This window comes from Anopheles arabiensis, chromosome 2 (genome assembly GCF_016920715.1).
Source record: "Anopheles arabiensis isolate DONGOLA chromosome 2, AaraD3, whole genome shotgun sequence".
In the NCBI taxonomy this organism is placed as follows: Eukaryota; Metazoa; Arthropoda; class Insecta; order Diptera; family Culicidae; genus Anopheles; species Anopheles arabiensis.
Window position 1 is genome coordinate 71,658,799 of NC_053517.1, and position 21,259 is coordinate 71,680,057.

Below are 21,259 nucleotides of genomic sequence, written 5' to 3' on the forward strand. Positions count from 1 at the left end.
AAACAATTGTGTTAAAACTGTATGGAATTAACGGTCCAGCCAAATCACTAGGATGTATTAACACCATCATTTCTACGGATTCAAATAGTTTTCATATAGCGTTTCATGTTGTGGATACATTGCCTTCTCATATCGTAGGATTAATAGGAGCTGATTTTCTTAAAAAACATAAGGCTATCCTAAACTTTGGAAATATGGATTTAATTTGTACTACCAATAATAATGCAGTAAACCTAATAATTCCGCCTAGAACAGAGATTGTTACATTTTTTGAAACAGCAGAAACCAATACTTGTGTTGTATTAAATCAAGTGCTTCAACCAAATGTGTATGTAGCAAATTCTATAGCCCATCCTAAAAATGGTAAACTTCCAATTCGGATAGCAAATTTCCAAAACAAAACCGTAACTTTAGCAAAGATACTTCCAATCATAAAACCTGCTACAGATTATAAAATATTAGAACTCAATACTCCTCGTCACGATAGTAATCACGCAAATCAACTATTAAAAGAACTCAAACTAACTCATTTATCGGAACCTGACAGATCTATTATTGGGAAAATTTGCATCAAATATAATGATGTATTCTGTCTACAAAACGATCAATTAAGCACTACTTCAATTTACGAAGCTTCCTTGAAAGTTAACAACAATACTATGCCAATATATTCCAAACCTTACAGACTACCATACTCCCAAAAGGCAGAAGTAGAAAATCAAATTAACAAAATGTTGAAAAATAAAACTATAGAAGAAACACAATCGGAGTGGAATAGTCAATCTTATTGGTCCCTAAAAAGAGTGCTGATGATACAAAGAAATGGAGACTCGTAATAGACTACCGAAAGGTAAATACGGTATTGCAAAACGACAAATTTCCTCTACCTAACATCGATGAAGTCATTGATACGTTGCCTGGATGCAAATATTTTTCGCATTTAGACTTATCCCAGGGTTACTATCAATGTCCATTACGAAAAAAAGACAGGCCTATTACAGCTTTTACAACCCCTACCGGTCAATACCAAATGACTAAGCTACCGATGGGATTACAAATAAGCCCATCTACGTTTTCAAGGATGATGACGGTAGCTATGTCAGGATTAAATACAGAACAATGTCTGATATATCTAGATGACATTATAGTATTTGGAAAAACAATAGAGGAACATAACAAACATTTAATAAATATATTTGAAAGATTAAGAAAGGTAAACCTAAAGCTGAATCCGGAAAAATGCCACTTCCTTAAAGAAGAGTTAATCTACCTAGGTCACTATATTTCCGCGGAAGGTATAAAACCAGATCCGAGCAAATTGGAATGCATCCAAAATTGGAAAGCCCCAACATCTGCTGATGAAACTAAGAGATTTGTAGCTTTTGCAAACTATTACAGAAAACATATTAAAAACTTTGCTGCAATATGCATGCCACTAAATCGTTTGACAAGAAAAGGTGTTCCCTTTGAATGGACTCCTGATTGTCAATTTGCGTTTGAAAAATTGAAAGAATCATTTGTTAAACCACCGATTTTGAATTTCCAGATTTTAGTTCAACAAATACTTTCAATTTGCACACTGATGCCTCCAACAGTGCCATAGGAGCAGTCCTTAGTAATCAAAATGGAAAACCAATATCATTTGCTAGTAGAGCATTAAACAAAGCCGAATTAAATTATGCAACAATTGAAAAAGAACTATTAGCAATAGTATGGTCAATTAAACATTACCGTCCCTACTTATTTGGAAGACATTTTAACATCTTCACAGATCATAAACCTTTAACGTATCTATTTACCATGAACGATCCTTCAAGCCGCCTAACTAAATTTCGTTTAGCGTTAGAAGAATACAACTTCACCGTCTGTTACAAAAAATGAGCAGAAAATGTAATAGCGGACGCCTTATCCCGATTGCCAATTTCTGAATTGAAAGCCATGAGTGTGCGAGATGAAGTGCTAATATCTACGAGATCCAAAACTGAAAGCAACGATACTTGCGAAGACATTAATGAGTCAGCAATATCTAAAGTAACCCATGTTGAGCTTCAGTTAAATCCTAATACTAAAGATCTTATTATTTCTAAACACAAAATAATATTACCACAATCCACCACTATCGTTCGCTTACGAGGAATGATAGTAAGGATAAAATCTTACATCAAAATTTGGTTCCATAGTGCACATTTTTATGTTCTATGTTATTGTAATCCATTGTAAAGAACTCATTGCAAAACATTGCTAAAATGGTTCGAGAGGGCATTATTGTCCATCGATAGACAAATAAACATAAACATAAACATAAACATAAACATAAATCGTTGAAAAGTAAGATATATTTGGTAATAAGAAAACGTGATGAACATACAACCAAATTCATGGAAAACTTAAAAACCCTCAATGAGAAGGGGATGCCAAAAATAATCATACTAAACGAAGACGTAAAAGTACTTGGAGAACGAGAAAAAGCAAAGAGATCGATTGTTATGAATGATTATCATACACTACCAACCGCAGGGCACGCAGGAATTCAAAGAACGATTAATACAATTAAGCAAAAATACACTTGGCCCGGAATCGATAAAGACGTTAGAGATATGATAGCAAAATGTATGCACTGTCAGCTTTATAAATCAAATAAACCATTTAAAATTCCTCTCAAAATAACAGATATGGCCAATGAAGCAATGGAGAAGATTTTTATAGACCTTGTTGGTCCCCTAGTAAATTCTAACGGATTTGAATATATCTTAACTACGCAATGCGATCTAACTAAATTCATAACAGCCACGCCAATCACAAATAAACGAACAGATACAGTAGCACGAACTTTCGTAGAAAAAGGCATCCTAAAGTATGGAGTGCCAAGAATCATTTGTACTGACAGGGGAACTGAATTTTTATCAGGATTATTTAGCGAAATATGTAAGGTATTGCAAATTCAGAAATTACAATCAACCGCTTACCATCACGAAACAGTTGGAGCGCTGGAAAATTCAGATAAACAGCTAGGAAATTTCTTACGGATATATAGCGAAGAGAAAGCACTAGATTGGTTCCAATGGGTAAACTTTTACGAGTTTGCTTATAATAATACCGTGCATACCGCTACAGGATGTACACCATTTTACCTAATGCATGGAAGACAGGCTAATGTACCAACCAACATAATAAATGAGAGCGCAAAGAAAGTGCGATACAATCTAGACGACTATGCGAATGTATTACAAATAAAATTGAGAATAGCCCATGCAGAAGTCAGGGAAAGGTTGATAAAAAATAAGCAAAAAAGCAAATTCCACTACGATGAAAAAACAAAAACGAAAATGTTCCAACCAGGCAATCAAGTAATCAGGGAAGAAAACAAAAAAAAATTAGAACCTCCATACACTGGTCCGTACACCGTAATCAAAGATGAAGGAGAAAACGTTAGGCTCGAAGATCATGATAAAAGCGAAGTAATACACAAGAATAGGCTCAAGAAATGGCATAACTAAAAAAAAAAAAAAAAAAATGGGCGTGTTATGGGATCTGCATGCTAAGGTTAGCGCAGTGTAACGCATGCTTTAGTTTATAGCAAACCCGAAGCTAGGGAGTGCCCGCGAGAGGCACTCAGTTAGGCTTTATAAGTAGTGGCAATGTGGTAAGGAGGCTCTCTCTTTTGCTCGACACCGAAGCGATCGGGTCGACACACACACCCATCCTGTTATCTTAAGTGGTGATAATAAAAAGTACTTGTAACCCCTGTAAACCCACAAAACAGCAGGATTGGCAGAGAGGATGGCTGAATCGTTCCATGAGATGACTGTGGGTAAGTCTTGTGTGGCCTATTCTTACTCGAGTAAGGATCTTCTGGTACCGATGTTTTACTACTGATGGCCATGGTGAAGTTGTTGTTTTCACTAGACAAAGGAAGTTGTTCTTGGTTTTAAACCATTCCTTTTCCCATGCTTCTTTTATTATTCTGTTAATAAAAATGATTGTATCTCTCTTAAGCAGTGAGGTATTGAAGGTAGATGTTTTTCTTCTGTCTTTGTTGGCGAGGCGGTCGACGATATTGTTACCTTTGATTCCGGTGTGGCCAGGTATCCAGCAGATGGTAAGTTGCAGGTCTTGGTTGATGTGCGGGCTAGTGAGCTGGTAGAGTTTTTATATGTTCGGGTCTTTACAAGGTGCTGAGAGGATACTCGCGCCGGTGAGGATACTCGCGTCGGTGAGGATGACAGTTTCAAGATCATAGCGCAGGGAATCTTCTACTGCTTGAATTAGTGCCATTGTTTCTGCTGTGAAGATAGAAGTGTGATCCAGCAGTTTGGACGCTGTTTTGTCGATCGGTGAGTAAATCCTGAACCCTGCCGCTGTTCCATCGACGGATCAAGGAAAGCGGTACTGTTGGATGAGATTTGTTGCAGATATGTAATATATTGCTTTTGTCAGCAACGATGTCATATCCAATGTTTTTAGACCTTTGCCATAAGATGTTGAGTCCCTGTTGCAGATTGTATAGCGTGACTCCTTTATCTGTATTGCTCGAGATCAGAACGATATTATCAGCGTATACCAATGGAATGATAGATGGTGGCAGTGAGCGGGAAAGACTTTCAAAATTGATCAAAAATAATGTTGGAGAAAAGATAGCTCCCTGAGGAACTCAGTTTTCGAGTGTTTTTGTGCTGGATTTGTGCGTTCCAATCAGAATCTCGAAGGAATGGTCTGAGAGGAAATCATCGAGGAATGCGATCATGTTACCTCCGAAATTTCATCTGGCTAATGCAGGAGTCTTCCAGTTGTTAGGTAAGGCGTCGGTTTACCATTCTCTAGAACACTTTTCCGATGCAGTTCAGCAAGCTGATTGGTCGGTAGCTATTGGGACTGTGTTTCGGTTTGTCAGGCTTTAATATGGGGATTGTAAGGCAATTTTTCCAGTGAGGAGGAATTTTGACACTCTTCCAGATGTGGTTGTGTAGGTAAGAGCAAATATTTTCCTTCAGAAGGAAGGTTTTTTAATAGTGGATAGCCAATGTCGACTGGTCCGGCTGTGTTGCCTATGTTCTTGGAAAAATGAAAATGTAATGGAATGGACTCGGTTTTTGCACTGTATGTCTTAAAATATGGCGAATAGCTATTTGTGGCGGATATGGTGAGTGGCAAGTACCTCTGCTGTTGATTCAGCTGGGACTATTGTGTCATCATCGGTTCTGATAATGATTTGAGCGATGTCTTGCTTTCGTTATGTAAGGCATTTTACATTTCTCCACATGGGTTTTCCTTACATTTCGGGATTAATGCCGTCTTTGAATCTATTCCATGTTTCTTGTTTTGCCTTTTTAATTTCTTCTCTTGCAATGCGATGGGCAATTTGAAATTCCTTGGAGAGGATAGGGATATGATTGTGGTCTTGATTTTTTCGAGCATTCTGTAGCTTTCGATGTGCTTTTCGTCTCTTTTTGATGGTATTTGCGACAGTGTCGTTCCACCAGTGAACGCTTCGCTTGCCTGGTTTGCCTTTGGATTTAGGGATCGATTTCGCTGCTGAATCGTTGATATTTTTGATGTGGTTTTCTTCTGTAGGCTGGGGGTCTGAATGTAAATGTTTTAATATATTAATTTTGAATGATGTCCAATCGGCATTCTCATATTTCCATTTCGAGTGGTGGGATTTGTTTTTAGAAATTTTCCCGATGCCGGTAAACTATTTCAATGCTTTCAATGGAGAAAAGTTTTGGTAGAAGCCAGCTGTTGATGATTTGAAGTTGTGTTTGTCGGGAGGCGCGATGTTGGCCAGTATCAAACATTCTGATATGCAACTGCATTGATATTGCAATGATATTTGCTATTGCAGATGTGAAGTATTTTGGATGTAAAGTGTGAATTTGTGTAACCTGTCCAACGTGACTATTTCTGAACTATATTGACTCCTTCTTGTAAAGTTGTGCGTGATGGAATGAATGTGAAGGAGCCGATACAAAGACGAGCAGTGCGAGATGTATGCCGGAGACTCAACGTGGTTTGGGACACGTCCGACCAATATTGATTCTATACCGTTCGGGTCGTTTAGGAAAATGCAATACTTTGAAAAATTGTGTAGAAGGCGATCGTTTTGATTTTATTTTCAACAACATACATTCATTTTTTAAAATGGTTATATTTCTTACTGAATATCCTAATTATAATTCACCAATGTATGCAGTAGCGAAATTACTATGAGCTTTTTACCGTCCTTAACACTGATTGTAACCAATTTGCATCGTCTTCTACATGAACTTGCACCTGTTTTGCATACAATAGACGAGCTGCATGGTATCGTAAAAAAATTGCGTTGTTGTTCAATGTATTTTTGAAACAGATTGTACTGCGTTTTATAAGTGCAAAATTTTATAATTACATTATTTTTCAAAAGGAACCACTCATCTCGCTATCAATTTCTGAGTAAGAATTTTTTTCTGACGTGAAGTCAGGTCTTATTTTTTTTTTCGTCAGATCATCAGATATGTTTTTCCGTCGTTCTTACCAGCAAAGGTGATTTGTGAGAGCTCTTTCAGCCTGTTTACAATTTGTGGTATAATATTACTCCCCGTGCGTAACAAATGTTTCACTTTGCGCACGAATCGTTGGAGCAATTCATCTGCTAATTCATAAAATGCTTCATGCGCCGGGGATGAAAAAAATTGTAACCGCACAGCAAAGTAGCTTAAAATGGTCGTATGCCTGTTTTGGTAACACATGCCAAAGAGCTATTATACTTGGATCATGAAGAAAAATTAGGTACTCTGCACCTCTTGAAAAGTTATTGATCAATCTAGGGCTGGACGTTGCGGTATTTTTCTTCACATAAATTTATTTTAACGACTAACTTAAACCTAGACGGATTGCGCGCGTCCGATCGCTGCCGTTGCCGTTCGTGGAAGAAAGTTCCCGCTGTTCGGGCGATCACCTTTCATCCGTTGCCCTCTCACGCACACCAACCAACGCGTTGATGGCCGCCAAATTATGGCACTCTAATTATGGCATTGCTTGTATTATTGCTGAACTCTCTTTCATGCAATCTCCTCCGCCGATCCTAACTCTTATGTATAAACATCCTCCCCCCCCTTGATATGGCATATCAACAAATCGATTGCTACCGGAACAAGCACAACACAACAAACTCCCGTCAGAACGGTGCAACCAAAAATACAGACTGCTGCACGTGCATTCAGCGCTATCAAACTATTCTCCTATCAATTTCTCTTTGCTCAAATCAACCTCCTCTGAAGCTGCGTTGTCTATTGACGATGGTATCGGTAACAGGCATATTTTTGTTATGGGACGTTTGTATATACCCTTACTGGTGCGCACAGATACTACTCTCGTTATTCCGTCCCTTCCAGCATGCGTCTCAACAATACGTGCCAAAGGCCATCGGGTTGCGGGTAACAGCTCGTCGATGAGAATGACCATCCTGCCTATCGTGAACTGAGGATTCTGTTCATGTCCCACCGTGTCCTTTTGCAGCTCCTGCAAATATTCGCCTTTCCAGTGGACCCAGAAACGCTGCACGTAGGCTTGTAGCTTCCAATAGTGCTCCAACCGGTTTAAGGGAACGTCACACAAGTTGGGTTCGGGAAGTGCTTGCATGGAGGTGCCGATCAGAAAGTGGCCCGGAGTTAGCGCCGCCAGTTCATCAGGATTTTCTGAAAGAGGAAGCAACGGTCGCGAATTCATGACCGCTTCGATTTGTGTTAGTATCGTATAAAGATCTTCAAATGACAAACGAGATGCACCGAGGATACGATACATATGTCTTTTTGCTACCTTCACCGCAGATTCCCACAGTCCGCCGAAATGAGGAGCCCTTGGGGGATTAAAGTGCCATGATATGCCTTGGGACGTGCAGAACTCATTTACTTGCTGTTCTTCTTCCTTTCTAGCGATGAGCGATGCCAATTCTGTTATTTCGTTACTAGCTCCTTCGAAGTTTTTTCCGTTATCCGAGTGAATGTGACACGGCTTACCACGGCGAGCAATGAATCTTCGTAGCGCTGCTAAAAAGGCTGATGTAGACAAGTCACATACCAGCTCGAGATGTACCGCCTTTGTAGCGAAACACACAAAAAGGCAGAGATAAGCCTTGCAGGCGGCTGCCCTTCTGTGTACCGGTTTTAAATAAAATGGGCCGGCGTAGTCGATTCCTACGTTGCTGAAAGGTCGGCTAGGTGTCACTCTGGATGCGGGTAGTTGTCCAATTCGCTGGCATGCGATAAAGGGATCCGACCGAAAACACCGGAAACATTCCCGCGTTATGCTTCTAACTAATCGTCGAGCATCCAAAGGCCAAAACTCCTCTCTTATGTTGCTGATGAGATTTCGCCCTCCAGCATGAAGTAGTTTCCAGTGATAGTGAACCACTATGTTGCGTGTAAACGGATGCCCCTTTGGAAGGAGAGCAGGATGCTTTGACTGGAACGGCAAATCAGCTAAGTTTAACCTTCCTCCGACTCTAAGCACACCTTGGTTGTCCAAAAACGGGTTGAGATTCCTAATCGACGAGTTTTTCTTTATAGGTTGGCCGTTCCGAAGGGCTGAAATTTCGTTTCGGAAGGCATCGTCTTGAGCAGTCTTGACCAGAAATGCCTTTGCCTCCTCATTCTGCTCTGGTGTCAATACGATGGATACCGGGTCACCAGCAGGCTTCGTTCTCGCCTTAAGCCTTAGATTCTTTATAAATCGCTTGCAGTATGCAATAATGTGCAGTAATTGGGAGTATGATGACCACCTTTTGAACCAAGGGTTAACTGCAGGCGATGCGCTGGCAACAGCAACTAGCAAACGCGTTTCCTTTTCGATACCGGTCGGTAGTAGAGGTTCAGATGTAGGCCATTCATTAGAAGGTAGCGCCAGCCAAGCTGGCCCAGAGATCCAAATGCTGCTTTTTATAAAATCGGGTGCCGTCATGCCCCGCGAAACGAGATCAGCCGGGTTCTGCTGTCCAGGTACATGCCTCCATGTGTGGCCCTTCGTACATTGTTGAATGTCTGCTACTCTATTTGCCACATATGTTTTCCAGGTATTTGGAGCTGCTTTGATCCAATGTAGTGTAATACTGGAATCGGACCAGAAATGTACCGACTGCACAGGAAGCTGAATGGCTTTGGCAATGTGCTCGTACAGATGAGCCCCTAATACGGCACCGCAGAGTTCTAAACGAGGCAGGCTTATACGCTTCAATGGAGCTACTCTAGATTTCGATGCAAGCAAAGATATTTTAATATTCCCCTCGGCATCCTCGCACCTTGCATAAACGCATGAGCCATATGCCGACTCTGAAGCATCAGTAAATATGTGTAGTTGCACATTCGATCGTAAGGCGAAACAGTATCGTTCGATTCTATAGCAAGTCAGAATCTCCAACTTCTCATAAAAATCTTTCCATTTCAGCCCAAATGACTCTGGTACAGTCTCATCCCAGCCAATCGATAGCGCCCAAAGCTGCTGCATCATTATTTTTGCTCGCACTACGACAGGAGCGATAAGACCCAACGGGTCAAATAATCGAGCTATCTCCGAACAAATGCTCCGTTTAGTAGAGGGTAACTGCAGTGGCTTGATGCTTGATGCAAAGCATAAATTATCGCGCTCAGGTTCCCAGCAGACACCTAGGGCTTTTATAGTTTCGTCGGTATCAAACTGCAGTGATGATTTGGTTCCGATTTGAGAAGCATCGAGCTCTTGCAAAACCTCCAAACGATTTGAGGTCCACTTTCGTAATGGAAAGCCGCCCTTTAGCATCATTCCAGTTAGCTCCGATCGGAGCTGTATAGCTTCCTCAACAGATGATGCCCCGCCAATGAAGTCATCTACGTAGAAATTGCGAATCGCACGACTAGCAAGAGGGTAATTGCTTCCTTCGTCCTGCACTAATTGAAGCAAGGTGCGCGTAGCTAGGAAAGAGGAAGGAGCCAAACCGTATGTGACAGTATTCAGTTCATACTCTTTTACTGGTGATGTTGATGAGAATCGAAACAATATTCTCACTAATGCGCGGTCATCTTCATGCAAGAGGATTTGACGGTACATTTTTTCGATATCTCCGACTAAGGCCACAAAATAGGTGCGAAAACGCAAAATAATGTCCAACAGCTCATCTTGCACTATAGGTCCCACACATAGTGCTTCGTTGAGGGAGTAGCCTGTAGATGTTTTCGCGGAGCCGTCAAAGACTACTCTCACCTTAGTAGTGGAACTGCTCTCCTTTATGACTGGGTGATGAGGCAGATAAAAGGTTTTCGTTGGGCTTGACGCATTTTCATTAACAGGCTGCATGTGTCCGAGATCTATATATTCTTGCATGAAGGCATGATACTCCTTCTTCAATTGCGAATTTCGGGATAGGCGCTTTTCTAATGAGTAGAATCGGCGCAACGCCTGGCCTTTTGACTCGCCCAAGCGTATCGAGAACTCTGGATGTTTAGGCATCTGCACCACGTATCGTCCGTCACTATTTCTTCCAGTCTTCGATCTATACAGCTCTTCGCAATGCTTTTCTTCTACTGAATATGGTTCGCATGCATGTAGCTCCTCTGCCTTCCAAAACTGCTCTATTTTTTCTTCTAAAGAAACCATTGATACTCGTGTTGGGTTTGAGTGAGGATTAACGACCTCCTCGCTGGCTGGACCGACTACAAGCCACCCAAACACGCTGTTGATCAGTATTGGTAATTTATCTGCCAGATAAATACGCTCTGCAGTTGGAAAAAAGGTGTAAAAATGCTCTGCTCCGATTATCATATCTATTGATTCGGCCTGATTAAAATGAGGGTCCGCCAGGGATAGTCCAGGCGGAATGTTCCAGCGGCTTATATTAATGTGGTGGGAAGGAAGTTTTGCAGCTACTTCATCCATTAGCAGGAAATTTACTCCACAAGAAAATTGGCTGGTGCGAGATAGAATTTCAGCATACACGGACTCCCGCACCCTCGTCGTAGCACAACCAGCACCTTTAACGTCAATGTCCAATCTGGAAGTAGGTAGACCTATTAATTTTGCCAATCTTTTGCTTATTAGGTTAGGTTGTGATGCACTATCTAATAATGCTCTTGCTGGATGGTGATTGCCAAACGCATCCACAACAATGACAATAGTAGTGAGTAAGAATACCTCTCGTTGGTCCGCTGCTCGGTTTTCGTTTTCCAATGCTGCTGTGCTGTTAAATGAAGCGCTAGGAGCTACCTGAGGGCTAGTATGTAGTGTTCGGTCGTGGGTGTGCTGCCGGCGTACAAAATCAAAGGAGTGCAATAAAGAATGATGTTGCTGGTTGCAATGTTTGCACCGATTGGTCGAAGGACAATCTTTCATGCTGTGGTCGACTCTTAAACAATTAATGCAGAGACTCTTCGCTCGCACTATCTGAAGGCGCTCAGATTGCGGAAGTCGCATAAATTGGTTACAGTACCATAAGAAGTGATCTAGTCGACAGCAAGGACATCGTTTGGTATTATTTGCGGTGTACGAATAGTACGAAAGATGCGAAGAAGGCCTTACGGCAGGCACCGATGTAGAGCTTACATCCGCAGATTTACTCATATAAACAGAGTCTAATGTTTTCATTCTTCTCTGCAGAAATTCTATTAACGCCTCATATGTTGGCTTTTTCATGCTAGCTGCCTTGTCTTCCCAATGTGTAAGAGTTTCCGCTGGTAGTTTGGAGCACAAAACATATTCTAACATTGAGCTCCATTGGTCGGTTGGCTCTCCTAGCTTTTGAATCATTTTTACATGCCGATTAAATTCATCTACCAATCTATGCAAGTCAGCTGACGATTCTTTTCGTAATTGTGGGATGCCGAACATTTGCTTAAAGTGCATCTTTTGCAGAAGGTATTCATTTGAGAATCGCTCCTTGAGCTCCTGCCATGCGATGGAGTAATTCGATGCGCACAATGGGATCGACTCTATCAATCTAGCGGCCTCACCAGTTAATGAAGCTCTCAAATAATGGAATTTTTGAATATCCAAAACGCTTGCATTGTTATGAACTAATGCTTCAAAGGTATCATGAAATGCCATCCAGTGCATTATATCACCGTTAAATTCGGGCAAAGAGATGGCTGGTAATTTAACGTGGTTTTGAATGGGAGAGTGGCTTGGGTTTTGAGCGTGGCTTGAGCCAAGCTCAGAGCTAACGGCTTGAGCTGTTTGAGTAGGCATGTGCGATAGCATGGCGCTTTTCATAGCTATGAACCTTTCCTCAAAATTATCCATCAACTCCTCTTCTTCTAGCTTCTCAGCTTCACTGGGCGCTAACAAACACAATTGCGTATGAGCCGTTTCAAACTCCTTTTCCATACCTTCAATCGTTTGGAGCCTGACAGGCACGAGATGCTTGTGTTGTTCAGGCTGGAAGTTCGCTATGAAAACCTCATTTCGTTTCAGCTTCGTGAATAAAGAATTCAACCGTTGTCTTAGGCTCGCAATTTCGGTCATCTTTATACTTGACCTGTTGAGATGGCAGGATTCGGGAAAACAGTTGCAATGACGATGGCAGGGAAACACACACAGATGATGACGGATGGCTGTTCCAAACTGCGACTGGCGGGAAACACACGATTACGAAGACGGATATCACACGCGCGAAAACAACCGGTTGCGACACGGAAGATAAGCTGACGTTTTCTCACACTAATGTTCAACGGATTGGACAGTAACTTAACTTTAGTGTTCTTTGTAACAAGACGTTACACGATTCAAAGACGAACGAAATCTTATATTATAATAAAGGCAAGACGCCTCACAGCTTTTTTTTACGCGACTGCGGTGAATCGCTGAATTGTATCCAAAAACGCGATGGCTGCGGTAGAACGCTTCTTATAGCTTTTACGATGGCCGTGGCAAGACGCCGAAGAAGGCGGTAGTTAGTCTGTCTTGTTGGCAACGGACTGAATACGACGGAGACGCGGACACGCAATCAATGACGAGTAATAAACGGCACGATTGTCCCTTTGCAGGTTGAAATTTCACATTTACTGGCCGCCAAAGTTCGTACCCTCAAACACGTATTAACGATAGTTCCTTTGCACGGTACGCACTAAATCACAAAACGAAACAAAAAATGCTCAACGAATAAATCTTTTCACTTAGCGCTTTTCGAAAAAGGTTTTCAATCCTGGTCACGGCACCATATGATCAATCTAGGGCTGGACGTTGCGGTATTTTTTCTTCACATAAATTTATTTTAACGACTAACTTAAACCTAGACGGATTGCGCGCGTCCGATCGCTGCCGTTGCCGTTCGTGGAAGAAAGTTCCCGCTGTTCGGGCGATCACCTTTCATCCGTTGCCCTCTCACGCACACCAACCAACGCGTTGATGGCCGCCAAATTATGGCACTCTAATTATGGCATTGCTTGTATTATTGCTGAACTCTCTTTCATGCAATCTCCTCCGCCGATCCTAACTCTTATGTATAAACAGTTATGGTGGCGCATGCTTCTTACCTTTCTTGTAATTTCAGACGGTAACTTAACTTTATGCTACAGGGTTTCACACTTTATCTCAAGACCGCGGGATCCCTTCCCGAATCTGACTTAGCCAAAGCCAAGATTGCGGTATGATGCTTGAAAACGTTGATGATACCTGAAAACGTTGATGATAGCTGAATTCATCGGATGCAATGCTGAATCTGCGGCACATTTCTCGAAACACACTGGTCCGCGCCGAGGACATGCGGTCGAATATTTGTTTACACGGATAACCTTTGTGTACATCAGTCTATTAGAAACACTCATTTATCCTTTTCGTTTTTTTTTACCAAAAAAAGACAATTTAATAAAATGAGTGAATGCACATTTGTTTAATTAAAATATTTACAAGTGTTAAGAAAGTAGTTTGAACTGTTTAAATAATCTTTTCTGGTAAAAACACGAAAAACTAATTCACTGTTTTCAGTACACTGATGTACACAAAGGTTATCCGTGTAAACAAATATTCCACCGCATGTCCTCGGCCCGGACCAGTGTGTTTCGAGAAATGTGCCGCAGATTCAGCATAGCATCCGATGAATTCAGGTATCATCAACGTTTTCAAGCATCATACCGCAGTCTTGGCTTTGGCTAAGACAGATTCGGGAAGGGGTCCCGCGGTCTTGAGATAAAGTGTGAAACCCTGTAAGCTAACTTCTTCCAGGACCTATTCGATCTAGGTGTCATGAGGTACCTGATGAGGTGAAGCCTATGGTAGGAACATGTCGGAATCTGTCAGGTCGATCAGAGGAGTGTAGTATTTGCAATGCGTCTTGTACAGGGCTTGAACTCTCTATGCGTTGTTTTCGGTGCATCTATCCCGTCAAAATGCAACTGATGCTTGGAATGGACGTAGATAGTATCCTCAGTGCATTTTTGGCAGCAATCATAGCCCGAATGCGCTGCGACTGCTGAAATAAGCGTAAAAACTGCGGACTTTGTCCGTACTCGCTAGTGCAATTTTGTGTTTCACTAGCGCATCTAGCAGCGGCTGGTGGATGCTTTTTGAAATGGAAAGTTGTCCATTATTAGAATGCATTTACCGATGCCCAAATTTGCTATTTTTGTTTTGAGATCGCTGACGAACTCAATAAAAAATACTTTGTTGATAGCTGAGTTGCGATGTTGGTAGTGTACGATGCGCTTCCTTGTCATAACGCAAACAATTGAAATATTGCGTGAACGAAGGGCAGGGTCAACCTTCACCACTCGTTCACCAACAGGCGATTGTCCATAAGCAACACGCATTTTCACCTCGAACCCAACTTCAGCGAAGAAAATTATGGCATCATCGACGTATTCGTTCTTTAACTGCAAGAACCTTTCAGCATACATCTTCCGATCTTCTTTCAATCCTGGCAGTACCACTCGCTCAGCAACTTTATGAACTCTTTTAAAGGAGTAGTGCAAGCCTTTCATAGCTCGAGCTACAGTCGTAGTAGATACTACGACTTGGTGATGTTCCCGTAACTTTGCCACCAACGTGTTCAATGATTGTGAGCAATCCTAGTCAATCAATTCTCGGATACTAGCAATCTCACATTCTGAGCTTTTTCGTATATGGCGTTGTTCGTTTTGTCGCCTCAATAACACCGCTTTCTCGGTACCCCTATACGATGCCGTGTACCGTAGAATGCTTCAAGTGCAGCATTTCGGCAATTTTTTTCATAATCTTGCCTTGATCGTAGGCTCGAACAATGCGTTCGAAGGCTGCGATAGATGTTATTTTTTTTAATGGCCCCACGTTCCACTTCCCCAAGCTGCATGTAAAAAGCACGAATATTATTTGAACACAAGAATTATAATTACAATCAGTGAATAATGAAATTTCATTATAACTTTAGAAACGAAATGCAACCGACGAAAAAGGAAGCAGCTTTCAAACGTAAACCATGTCATGCTATGTCCGGGATTTCAGAAATCCAATGGTAGCGACACACGATTCGATCGTAATGGTGAAGGAATCCAAGCTTGCATGATTGATTTTAATCAAAGTAGTCATATTAATGTTCAATAAAAGTGTTAGTTTGCTTTCATCACTGGAAGAGAATAGTCCACATTTACTGCGTTACAACAGGTTATGGGCCCAGGCGAACTATTTTAGAAGCAAGAAACATTAGAAATGGATGGCGGAAAGTTTTGTATTGAGAAGCTGCGTACCGGTGGATATGAAACATGGCGATTCAAAGTCGAAATGTTGCTAGTCCGGGAAAACCTGTGGAAGTTCGTGTAAACGGTCGCCCCTGAACCATTGACCGAATCCTGACTGCCAGCATCTTTTGATCCGTGACTGCAAGATGGCCAAAGGAATGCGAGCTGCACTCCAGAAACATCATCAAAAAACGACGATGTCTACTAAGGTATCGCTCCTGAAGAAACTCTGCAAGGCGGAGTTCGACGAAAGCGGTGACATGGAGGCGCATTTGTTTCGAATGGATGAACTTTTCTCAAGTCTGATGAACGCGGATTTTGGATTCGAGCTTGAAAGTGGCCATGGTTCTGAAAAGTATGCCAGAATCCTACGATCATCGGACGACGACCTGACCATGGAATTTGTGAAAAATAAATTGTTAGATGAAGCGCAGAAGAGGATGGAGAAAACCCATCGAAGTGAATCCATTTTACGCGTTGGTCCTGAGAAGAAGATTACGTATCATCGATGTCGAAAACCCGGTCATATGAAACGTGATTGTCCGATGGGATCGAATAACACGCCTACATCTAGTACTATGCGTGATTATTTGAGGAAAAATTGAAATTTTTCTTCTTCCGGTGGACATAGAGAGTCTATGAAGCCCAAGCCTAAGGGTAAAGTAGCAAAATCTTCTGAATTCTCGTTTATAGTAGGTGTGGTATCCAAGAAACGAGAGCAACTGAAGTCTTGGATAATTGACTCTGGAGCCACCTCACATATGTGTTGCGATCGAGCATTCTTCAATGAGCTCATACAAAGCACAGGTGTGAGCATCACTCTAACCGATGGCAATGAGACGGTTGTCAAGGGTGTTGGTTCCGGTCATTTGCACTACTATGACGAAAATGGAGATCGACGGAAGATTACCCTGAACGACGTGTATTATGTCCAGGAATTAGAGTCGAATTTGATTTCTGTTGGGAAACTCGTCAATAAAGGAGCGAAGGTAACGTTTGATAAAATCCGAGGCTGTGTAGTGGAATGCGACTGTTGAAACGTTATCAACAGAATTCTTTCGTTCACCCGAATGTACGATAAATATGAAATACACAAGCGTTTTTTAAGCAACGTAATTAGTTTATTGTAGCTAAAAAATCAGTCGCTTGGTTCGGGGATCAGTGAAAGAATGGCTAAAGATCGTAACCTTTGCCACGTTCGGGAATTTTCGTGCTATCGGGACTGCTCGGCCCGATCGTTATCAGCACGACTCCACTTCGATAGTGTCCTCTATCGGGATTGACGGAAAACACCACTGTACCATCGAATTGACCGTTAATATTTATTTTAATATTTAACAGCGACGGTATCCTAGCAACAGTTTCTGAAGAAAAATATGGACTGTACCAGTTGAAAAGCAGTATGGAACGAAGCATGAAGGTTGTTCATCACACAAAAGATTGCATTCATTCATGGTATCGCAAGCTAGGGCACCGGGATCCTAACGCAATTCAGCGAATTGCGCGTGAAGGCTTGGCGAAGGGAATTTCTATCAAGAAATGCGACATTGTCCAGACCTGCGAGTGTTGTGTGGAAGGGAAGTTTGCTCGAAAACCTTTCTCGCCGAATACGGAACGACAATCAACGAGAGTTTTGGACCTGGCACACGCGGACATCTGTGGCCCCATAAATACAGTGACGTCAGGTGGATCACGCTACTTTTTAACAATGATTGATGATTTTAGTCGCTATACAACGGTGTATTTTTTTAAACGAAAATCTGAAGCAGCTGAAGTGATCGATGTCATTATAATCGTTTTAGAAGGAGTCCAATTGTCATCCGCTCAGACCAAGGCGGTGAGTATAAAAGTAAACGTTTGGGTCAATTCTATCGGGCCAAAGGAATCGTTCCGCAGTTTACAGTAGGTTACTCCCCGCAACAAAACGGATTTGCTGAACGAAAAAATTGGACGTTGGTAGAAATGGCTGCACCAACGGGTTGGAGTGCCTTAATGGTATCTTTTGAGTCGACCCGAACGACTCCAGGTCGCTTAGGAATTGTATGCTATATTGCACCGGCTGACCATTCTTATCGACACGTACTCGTTGCACCCGCAGCTCAAACTTGATTCCGACTCCGACCTTGCGATCCCGCTGCACCCCTGGACTAACCAATCGATTCCGATATACTCGCATTCGACTCCGGATTTTGTTATGGAATGAATTTATGATCCAGTACTAGTTCGCAGTACACGCTAAAAAAAGATGTTTAAAGCTGGGATAGCGGAGGTCCTCGTTTCTATGGTTGACGTAATTTATCAACAAAACATAAAGCGATAAATGCTGAAGGATTCTCAACCTAAAATCGTGATCGTAATGATTGTAATCTTTTTGTGAGCAAAGCGAGGGTCATTTTTCATTCGCTAGATTAATTATCGATAGCTATTGTAATTTAGAAGAGGCGTGGTAGACCCTAACTGAGGTGACAAGAACGCGGGGGCGGAGATCAATTGACCGTTTGATTAATATCAACATACATGTTTAAGTGAAACATTTTCTTATTACAAACATTTTCTATTGGACCTTAAACTTTTATACATAACCTTTAACCTAGTAGATTTTGTGCCTTTTAAATTCTAAAAAAAAAGGTAAACAAAGATATTACGCTTCTTATTCTTGGCACAACAACCGTTTGCGATAGTTAAACTAAAATAACATCATTTTCATGACAAAGAATTAGAATTGTAAGGATATGTGCAGTTTTTGATGATACAATAACCCTATACTTAAGTAGTGTATGAAAATTAATTAAATTAATTGTATAGATTTGTTTTTGGCCGGCAAGCCGGTGCATTTTTTTTGTAATGGAATTCTTAAATTGCCTGAAAGATGGGAAAATGTTATAGCTTCTGACGGGCAATACTTTGAATGAAATTTATTGTAAGATTTTTTCAAAATAACGCATAAAATTTCGCTAAAAAATTCCGGTTTTAAGTTGTACACCCAATAAAATTATGTTATATGTGTAACTGAAGTTTATTTTTGTTCATCAAGGTCATGCCTAACTATCCCTCATAATCGATCGAGTCAGTAAGAACAGGACCCATTGTTTTCATCAAGTTAACTCCGTTTCTGCTACTTATGTTTGCAATGTATAAATTGTTCGAATTGTTCAGTGTTTGCTATAACGCTACGCATTTGACGATCAGTTGCTCAAAATTTTCTCAAATGTTTTTGTATGAATGGTGTGGATTGGAATCTTACAGGTGCGTTGTTATGGTGTAGATTAGTTTGGTTAGTGTGTTATGATAAGTGTGTTGTTGTGTGTATATATTTGATAGTGTGTATTACAATAAATTCTGTATAGTAGATATGATACACTTGCAACATCAGGCCGTGAAGCACCGCGCTAATGAATACAATGGACGCTATTGTTGCGAATCATGGCACATAGAAAGATGCGAATGGATGAACCATAAAGTAGACTTACGCGGAAATTCGAGTTACGCGGATTCTTCGCAAACGCATAAACTGCTTATCTCGGGATTGGACTGTACCAGCTGATCACCGAAAGGGACGTTGAACTACTAAAATTTTATATAAAATGTACTGGCTGGTGGTGTGACTACATCAGTTACGTGTGGAGTCTTGTTTGATAGAAATGCAGAGAAGAATGAGAACGTTTTTTCTAATTTTGACGCTAGCGCTGGCGCTAGCTAGTGCCGAAACAACCGAGGAAATGGGAGATACGGTTCTGGAAGAGGTCACCAAGAAGGTCAAGGCGAGCAACATCGGAGCTTCTCAGAGTTTTAGTACGTATGACCTTGATTTGGACAACAGCGAAAGCAACTGTGCCGTCTCTAACCGCGGTGCCTGGTGGTACACAAATTGCGGAAACAGGTAAGTTAGCACCGGCGTGTTTTTAACTAATACTGATCATTTAAATTTGAACATTTTCTGTGATTTTAGCAACTTGAACGGTCTCTACCTGAGGGGTCTAACTGGTGGTATGTTCTGGGAGACTTTCCAAGGAGTTAACTACAGTCTTAAGAAGAGACGTATGATGTTGAGGCGTTAGGAAATGGTAACCACGACCGAGGGTTCTACGTCAACCAGGACAACGACTGAAGGATTTACCATGCCCCCATAGACAACTATGGAGACCACGGTTCCATTCACTGATCCGCATATGCGCCGGTTCTACTGATGAGTGAACATTCTGGTGGGATTATGATTGACTTTAAGTTTAATTGAAAGCAATAAAAATAATGATTTTTACAATCTTAACGCGGTTGTTTGTTTAATGTTTCGGCTAGTTTGTACAAATATATTATAAGTTTTGTTATAAAAATTGAATATGTATGTTTTTATAACGATCTGACTGAAATCAGAAATAACTTATAAAAATACAATTCATACACTACTTAAGTATAGGGTTATTGTATCACCAAAAACTGCACATATCCTTACAATTCTAATTCTTTGTCATGAAAATGATGTTATTTTAGTTCTGAAAACTATCGCAAACGGTTGTTGTGCCAAGAATAAGAAGCGTAATATCTTTGTTTACCTTTTTTTTTAGAATTTAAAAGGCACAAAATCTACTAGGTTAAAGGTTATGTATAAAAGTTTAAGGTCCAATAGAAAATGTTTGTAATAAGAAAATGTTTCACTTAAACATGTTAGTTGATATTAATCAAACGGTCAATTGATCTATTTATTGATTGATTGATCTATTATCAGAATTAGACAGATCGGGTGAAGATCAGCCATCATAGCAAAATCTAATTCGTATGAAACGAATTTCGGCAAATCATTCAATGTTCTTTTGTTATTTGGCCTAAGGAAAAAGGGAGAAACTATTCAAAGGCCAACAGCGGAGATACGTCCTTTTTAACGCTCCGTGAAAAAGCCTGTGACAGCGTTGCGACATGGTTTAAGAGCAATTTTCAATTATTTGTTTTCAATTTTTGGTTTATTTTGTACAGAATTAGGCTTACTTACTTATCCGGCGCTACATCCGCTTTGCGGTCTTGGCCTTCCTCATGAGTATTCGAAACCGCTTACGGTTTCGCACCTTCGTTTGCCAATGCATTATCTCGGCCTTAATGGAAGACGCCCCCCGCATTCTTGTCACCTCAGTTAGGGTCTACCATGGCTCTTCTAAATTACGATAGCTATCGATAATTAATCTAGCGAATGGAAAATGACCCTCGCTTTGCTCACATAAAGATTACAATCATTACGATCACGATTTTCGGCACTCCAACCCGTTGGTGCAGCCATTTATACCAACGTCCGATTTTTTCGTTCAGCAAATCCATTTTGTTGCGGAGAGTAACCAACTGTAAACTGCGGAACGATTCCTTTGGCCCGATAGAATTGACCCAAACGTTTGCTTTTATACTCACCGCCTTGGTCTGAGCGGATGATAATTGGATTCCTTCTAAAACGATTATGAACCATAGTGACATACTCTTCGATCACTTCAGCTGCTTCAGATTTTCGTTTAAAAAAATACACCGTTGTATAGCGACTAAAATCATCAATCATTGTTAAGAAGTAGCGTGATTCAACTGACGTCACTGTATTTATGGGACCACAGATGTCCTTGTGTGCCAGCTCCAAAACT

At 41.1% G+C, this 21,259-nt stretch overlaps 2 protein-coding genes across 2 annotated transcripts; both read left to right on the forward strand.

Moving 5' to 3' along the window:
* Positions 1-6,805: 6,805 nt before the first annotated feature.
* Positions 6,806-7,770, forward strand: LOC120896642. The gene is made up of 2 exons (XM_040300908.1): positions 6,806-7,412; positions 7,495-7,770. The coding sequence occupies exons 1-2, from the start codon at positions 7,098-7,100 to the stop codon at positions 7,549-7,551; spliced, it is 372 nt and encodes a 123-aa protein (XP_040156842.1). The 5' UTR covers positions 6,806-7,097; the 3' UTR covers positions 7,552-7,770.
* Positions 7,771-15,793: 8,023 nt separating this feature from the next.
* On the forward strand, positions 15,794-19,705 carry LOC120893953 (angiopoietin-2-like). Its single transcript, XM_040296212.1, has 3 exons — positions 15,794-16,106; positions 19,344-19,527; positions 19,597-19,705. Exons 1-3 carry the CDS (start codon positions 15,794-15,796, stop codon positions 19,703-19,705), a joined length of 606 nt encoding a protein of 201 aa, XP_040152146.1.
* The last annotated feature ends 1,554 nt before the right edge of the window (positions 19,706-21,259 follow it).

Excerpts from the sequence above, each read along its gene's own strand:
- LOC120896642 (XM_040300908.1), top strand. The coding sequence starts at position 7,098 with ATGGCATATCAACAAATCGATTGCTACCGGAACAAGCACAACACAACA. Across the intron at positions 7,413-7,494 it reads CAAAGGCCATCGGGTTGCGG|CTCCTGCAAATATTCGCCTT; the intron begins GTAACAGCTCGT and ends GTCCTTTTGCAG.
- LOC120893953 (XM_040296212.1), top strand. The coding sequence starts at position 15,794 with ATGGCCAAAGGAATGCGAGCTGCACTCCAGAAACATCATCAAAAAACG. Across the intron at positions 16,107-19,343 it reads GATGGAGAAAACCCATCGAA|CTAGTGCCGAAACAACCGAG; the intron begins GTGAATCCATTT and ends CGCTGGCGCTAG. Across the intron at positions 19,528-19,596 it reads TACACAAATTGCGGAAACAG|CAACTTGAACGGTCTCTACC; the intron begins GTAAGTTAGCAC and ends CTGTGATTTTAG.